The 6,949-nt window shown below is 40.6% G+C and overlaps 1 protein-coding gene across 1 annotated transcript; it reads right to left on the bottom strand.

Moving 5' to 3' along the window:
• Window positions 1-1,110: 1,110 nt before the first annotated feature.
• Window positions 1,111-5,150, bottom strand: dexi (Dexi homolog (mouse)). Its single transcript, XM_029281864.2, has 2 exons — window positions 4,212-5,150; window positions 1,111-4,049 (listed from the first exon to the last, which is right to left on the bottom strand). The coding sequence occupies exon 1, from the start codon at window positions 4,629-4,631 to the stop codon at window positions 4,362-4,364; it is 270 nt and encodes an 89-aa protein (XP_029137697.1). The 5' UTR covers window positions 4,632-5,150; the 3' UTR covers window positions 1,111-4,049; window positions 4,212-4,361.
• Window positions 5,151-6,949: the final 1,799 nt, after the last annotated feature.

Below are 6,949 nucleotides of genomic sequence, written 5' to 3'. Positions count from 1 at the left end.
CACTCTTATTGTTTGTTCTATCATTTGTCCCTACTACGGCATACCTTGGATTACCCATTACCCGACACACACTGAGCATGCCAGCTTGCATTCATGGAATTTTCCTGCTTTGATTTAATGGAAGGAATACCCCCCACTGTAAAGACCAGTTTTGTAAAGTATGGTGACTTCTTCTTCTTCCTTGATATCACCCCCTAGAGGTGTTGGGACTACAATTCAGGAAGCAGCAAGCCGGAAGCCAGATTTACAAACTCTGGTGCTTTATTTTGACGTGTTGACATTTGCCATACAGGTAGAAGTTGAATGGGGAAATTATGGAATTCGGGTTTTGGGGATAAACTAACACTTGAGACTAAATTTCAGGATACCTGAGGCTGTGATACTTCATTTATGAAAATTAAATGTCTAAACCCAAAAGTTTAGACATGTGGATCTGTTTCACCCAGACCTCTGAGCCATGCACCATCAGTGAATGAATGAAGTAAAACAAACTAGTAATTCATTCAGAATTCACGCCATGTTTGGTCTCAAAAGTATCATGCTGTGACATGTTTTATGACGTCCATTTATAGTGTCACACTCACCAAACTGAAGATAACAGATTTTTATTACTGTGCGGTTGGTTCTAAATGAATCCAATTATTATTTTATTTGAAGCCTAATGATGGACCAAGCCCTCCTTATGCACAAAAAGATTAGATGACATTTTGGCTGTATCAGAAAAATGTAATTGGTAATGAATTGTCATCACAGATTAACCTTTTCTCGATCAGAGATACTGCGCATCAGACCCAAACTAGGTCAGTTGTCAATCAGACATGTACTGAATATGAAACTCTCACATCCTTCAGAAACTAAATAAACTCGGGAGACCTCAAAGACAACCATTTGATCTGTTTAAGATCTTTGTCACGTGCCTTCAGCATCACGGAGCGTCCTATGCTGTGTCTGTCTGCTGCACCCTTGTGGACAAAATGTGAAATTACACTAAGAGTATTAGTGTCTGCATATGACAGTCTGAAAAAGAACAACTTCCGCACATACCTCGTAAAAGATAAGTCTTTAAAAGTGATTTCAAATGACTAAATTGAGAATAAAGACGCAGAAGGCTTGAGTCCGATCAAAGTTTATTAAATACAGGTCGGAAAATAAAACTCTGTTGGGATCCATAGCTTATCATAGCATGTCTGCAGAGAAGCAGATGTGGAGGGATGGACACAAGCAAAATCAAGCGCTGGCTCTCGTTTGTCACAGCCCTCGTAAAGTCTCATTCGTTTCTACTTAAACTAAGACGCAGTGATGGGAATCTCACCAACAGTGGGGTGTCATGCCTGGTGTAATGGCACAAACAGTCAAATAATAAAAAAAATAAAAGTCTTCATACAAAATCAAATCATAGAGCTGACTGCTTTAATTGCCACTGATTTTTTTTTCTAGAAAAGGGGGGGAATGAACTTTGGTGTCAGAATGAGCTGTTGAGTTTATTCCAAAAATGTCTCATAATAAATCATGAATGTTGGCATCCTGAGCTTTATTGCCAGAAGATCTAAAAGCTGTTTCGGATTATATATTATATATATTTTAACCTCCAAAAATATAATTATACATGTGCATTACTAAAACATTGCAAGTGTCACCAGATATTATTGCTCACTGGCGCTCTTATTCCAAAAATATTTTAGAATTTGGTTCTCATCCATCATTACAGATCGAACTCATATAAAAAAAAAACCCAGTCACAGTGTGTCTCCATGAATCGACTCCGTTATCTGCAAGTTTGAGAATTATGTCATTCATCCCTGCTCTTGAGTTTCTACGGAGCCCCTGATGTGCCAAAAAAAAAAAAAAAAATTATCCTGTGTGGACAAGATTTTAGCTTTTTACTTTTGGGGACTTTAGGGGCTCCGTAAGTCGCAGTGTGGCTTTTCTTTTGATTTTGTTAAACAGATGTGGCGGTGGACGATCTTTCGACTATATTTGGTGCACCATTATAGCCGAGAAGGCAAAAAAATGATGGTTCCAAATGACATCTTTGCTAAAGGTAGTCAAGCAGGATGCGATGTTCTAAACACAGGCAGGCTATGTAATTCTGAGACTACCACTTGCTTGGAGTCTAAAACGTGCACACACACAAAAAAAAATGTAAGAATGTTCTTTGTCTCTACAGCTATAGTCATTCTTTGACCACCGTGGATTTTATGCATATTTTGTGTATTCAGGTAGACTGATGCTGAAATAAGAAAATATCCTCTATATTGCTTCCAAAATCAACAGTGCTGTAAATAGCAAGGCTGAAAATGCTTTTCAGACCTTTGAGTATAGCTACAGTGATTTTAATGCTAGCAAAAATCGTGTAGCTCAAGTGTACTATCCCTTTAAGAAAATCGAACATTAGGTGTTTTTCTCCCGACACCTGACAGATGGAATCATTTTATGCAATTCTCTGCATGATCTGTCACATAACTACTGAATTGTCACATTGCTCAAATTAAGTTTGTTATTGCCATCGAGAATCAACATTAAAAACTGAATTTATACAAAAAAAAGTAAACAGAAGACATAATAAGGAAGCCCGAAGCGGACATGCATCCATACGATTTATACTCCGTCAGATCTCTCATCTTATTTATCTCGTATGGCCATAGTTATCAAGGCAAAAAAAAAACAAATACAGAAATAGGCTTAACATGGCCTGATTAGCCTATCCTGGTCGGGCCTATCACAGTGACCAGCCTATTATTTTATTTTCTACATTGCCAGAATAATATCTTTTTATCAGCAGCAAAACAAGCCTTGATATCCTGAGATATTGTGAAAATCGCAGGAAAACCAATGCAGTTACCCTGAGATAATAAGATAAATAAGTAGAGATCTGGAGGACACAACGAGAAATGACTCGTTTTCAGGGGAACGCAGAGTTAATGAAACGAACGTATGAATGGCCCGCTTCGGGCTTCCGTACAATACAACTGAAACCAAACAGATTTTATTTAAAAACACACAACCAATATCATACTTTCAGTCTTTTCTCTGTCACTAACGTAAAAAAAAAAAACATGCTATGCAACAACAGTAGATTAAAAAAAAACAACGAATATCTTATTCACTTCTACCGTCTTTGATAGAAAGTTTCGACCTTTGAAAGTAAATAGACCGAAAGGTTTAACACATTTGATGTCACACTTTCTCAATTCCAGTTTGCTTTAAGAGAAAATCCTACAACAAATCATACCATCCTACAACCATATTTTTTTTTTACTCTCCCTCGATACTTTAATACTTCCTTCATTACAGTAAAGAGTGCAGCGCGGTGGTCCTGATTAATAAGACAGCTTGTTGAGATTTGAGCAGTCCTGCATCCTGTGGTGTCACAGCCTGTGTCCGCTGTTGGTGTTAATTCTCCGTCAGTGCACTGAGAGTTCCTAACTGTGCGCCTGAGTGTGTGTGTGTGTGTGTGTGTGCATCCCTGAGGCAGACATGAAGTAGGGTTAGCCTCAAAGGACACATACCAAGATAGGCTCGCTTTGATGAGTTAGACTGCAAAGGTTGCAAAGTGTTCGGACAACGGAAACGAGTTGTCACTTAGGCAGACGGACTCACAGTGGACTTTACTTTCCTGCACGTTGCCAGTTCTTCTGAGACGTCACACTGCACAGGACATCAGTGTGACGTTTTGAGTCGCTGTATTTTAACAGTCGGCTTGGCATTCCATTCACATCGGCTGCACTGTGCCTGCCCTGGCTGCATTACTCAAAGTCATTATCATTGCAGCATTTACTTGTCATCCACAGGAAACAGCTGACTATCTCCACTTCTGCTTGCTGTTTTGTTTTTTGTTTGTTTTTTTGAATCTTTCATCCATTTTGAGGCACACTAGACGCCTGGGTCGATTGCGTTAAGGTCGGCAGCAGACCGGCCGGCGATCCACTGGAGAGTGCTGCTTCCACGAAAAGGGCACAGTTGCTGATCTTCTGTGGCTGGTGGTGCTGAATCTCACCCTTGGGCGACCCCCCCCCCCCCCCCTTCTTTTTTTTTTGAGCCGAGACAACCTAGAAATATGTGACACAAGTTGAACAACACTGAAACATTTCTTCGATTGTGAAAACACAAGCTTGGTTTTAGTGAAATTGTACGTGAAATATTACATGCTCTATTCGTTTTACTGCATGCTACACGGAAAAAAGAAATTGTGTACTGTGTGTCCTGCTTACTTTTCCACTGATGTGTCTGTGTGACAAGAAGGCAGCCACAGCATCCCCCTTTTTTTTTTCCTCCACATCACCGCCCCAGGGAGAGTTCAGTCTCCTCCGGGGGACACCACTTCTATTTTCCCCCTTTTTCGACCTCTAAGCACCGGCCTGTCACTCGAGATACCCCTCAAACACATCCAGCTCCGTGTCTGTGTCATAGGGGACGGAGGCCGGGTCGGACAGAACCCCTAGGTCCACCAGCGCCTGGTCCATGTCCTCAGGCAGAAACACTATCCCCACATTCAGGACGATGTACTCCATCAGAAAGGCATAGTAGAGGATCAGGACGTTCACAAAGAACAGGCCCAAATAAAACATATATGGTACTTCGTCCAACAGAGATTCTACCGAATCCAGCTGGGCATAAATTGGGTGTGTCATAGAAAAGAAAGAAAGCCACGGTCTGGGTCCTTTTGTCTGTGCAGGGGCCAGGATGTGGCTAATAATCTGTCTGGGGTAATGGGGCTGCTGGGGCGCCCATGTCTGCAAACTGTGATTGTAGAGGGGGGGGGGGCTACTTTAGTCTTTACAGTCCAGTAAAAAACGACAGTGGACGTAAGGGCGTAATTTTCATAGCTAAAAATAACCGGCAGACAGTATCAAAATACTGCGTTAGCTAGAGTGACGAATTCTTGGGATTGCGGAATTCGTGCCATGCCAGCTGGCTAGTGCTAAAAACAGTAGCATGCGAGGCTAGCTGCAACAATAAAAGATCATTTCAGCAATCAATTTAAAGTGTCAAGTTATAGTTTAAGACGCGGTCGTACCTTGAAATGCGAAACATTCACTACACACGTGTCAATCGATGCCTTCATCATCTAACTGTCCCTTGCTAACCTTTTTTTTTTTTTTTTTTTAATCAACCGCATCAAAACAGTCCCGACGTCACGGGCGACGCTTGAAGCATCGGGATTCGATTGGCTCACAGCTTTGACAGGCTCTGTTGTGATTGGCCCTGTTATGATGTCGCTCAACCCTTCGCCAGGAGGACGTGTCGCGTGGTTTAAACGTCACAGCTCGCAAAAGGAAGTGTGTTTTGTAGTTTTTTGTTTTTTTTTCTCCCCCCAGTCATTTTTTTTTTGTATTTCTGTATCCTGCGTCCCCCCCCCCCAAAAAAAAAATAAAAACTGAAAACGGTTTCGTGATTATGTTCAGGGGCGTTTCTAGTCCACTTTTACTGAAGGGGGCCAAACTGGGGGCAGCTGTTTTGTCAGAGGGGAACATTAAACCCAGGTGAAAAATAGACAAAGATAATCGCTTTAAAATATATATATATTTTTTTATGTCATATAAAAGCGCACATCATAAAATACCATGATTTATATTTGTTTCAGTAACAGAATTTAATACTAGATTGCGAGTCCGGTTGTTGAGTCAAATACTGTGTATGTGTCATGAGGGGGGGGCTCTTCCTTTTGAAAGGGGTGTCCAAAGGGGGGGCCAAGCTCAGTGGCCCTTTTTCAAACCAGACCCTACACCCTCCCTCTCCGTGATGGATTGCACTCCGTCAGAAGTCACACTCGCAGCTGAATGAAGTCTCCTTCATCCAGGTGTAAGGTAGAAATACAGCGGCAGGCTTTGGGACAAACTTCCCTCTCTCACACGGAAACAGGACCTGTGTGTTACCATGGTTACTCAGCGGTATCTTGCGGGAAAAGCTTCTTTTTTTTTGTAGCTAATGCATTCTGAAAAAATATTTATGTAGCCTAGATTCTTCTTCTTCTTTAGTAAGTTATATTAGTGGAGACTTTTAGAAAACTATTAGATTGAGCCTACATTGTTTATTGTAATTCATAATTTAAGTTAATTTATTGTAATTTCTAGATCAGGGTGTCCTAACTTAATGCAAAGACGAGGATAATATTGTTGAACATCAGAGCGGCGAAAAGTGTATTTTTTTTTGTTGTTGAATTGAGATTTCACAAAGACATCAAAAGTAGAAAAATAAGAAATAAATATTAACAGCGAAAAGTTGTCCGCAACATGATTTAATATTCTTTTGTTTTTGCAACAGTAAATATAAAACACTTTACAATAAATAAACATGTATTTGATCCTCAGCACACATTTGAAGTTGTTAACGTCTGTATGATGATATTAAATGTCTATCTTAGTTGGAGCAGTGTTTGAACTCACAGGTTGCTGTCTCCATGACGACCGGACACAATAGGCGTTGCACGTGATCCGAAAGTCGGCATCGGTGCACACTCGCTGGTGGAGGGTTTTATAACTCACTACCACTCCCCGCTAGTTGGTTTGGGACGGTGGACCCTCCGTGGGGACGCGCAAACGGAGGGGGTAGTGGGTAGGGGTAGGGTGTAGTGGCCGGTTTGAAAAAGGGCCAGTGTTAAAGGGGCACTGGCCCCTGTTGGCCCCTGCCTAGAACCGCCCATGATTTATGTTGAACCAAACATAAAATCTAACTAAACTACAAAGAACTACTTATTGGTCTCAACCGAAAAATAAAAACTGTAAAAAACTGAAAAATATTGTTTAACTGGATTATATAGGCTACTGGTGTATGTCATTGCGCATTTTTAACATGTTAAAAAATATGATCATTTTAAACTTGTAAGTACACTTGGTACATTTTATAAATTTTAAATTAGAAAAAAAAAAAAAAAAGAACAAAACTCTCAAAATTAACAACACTTAAAAATAAAGAAACAAGGTCTTGTCACATGTCTGCGCCGCCTGTA

This window comes from Labrus bergylta, chromosome 16 (assembly GCF_963930695.1).
Source record: "Labrus bergylta chromosome 16, fLabBer1.1, whole genome shotgun sequence".
Classification (NCBI taxonomy): domain Eukaryota; kingdom Metazoa; phylum Chordata; class Actinopteri; order Labriformes; family Labridae; genus Labrus; species Labrus bergylta.
This window is presented reverse-complemented; position numbering and strand designations above follow the sequence as displayed.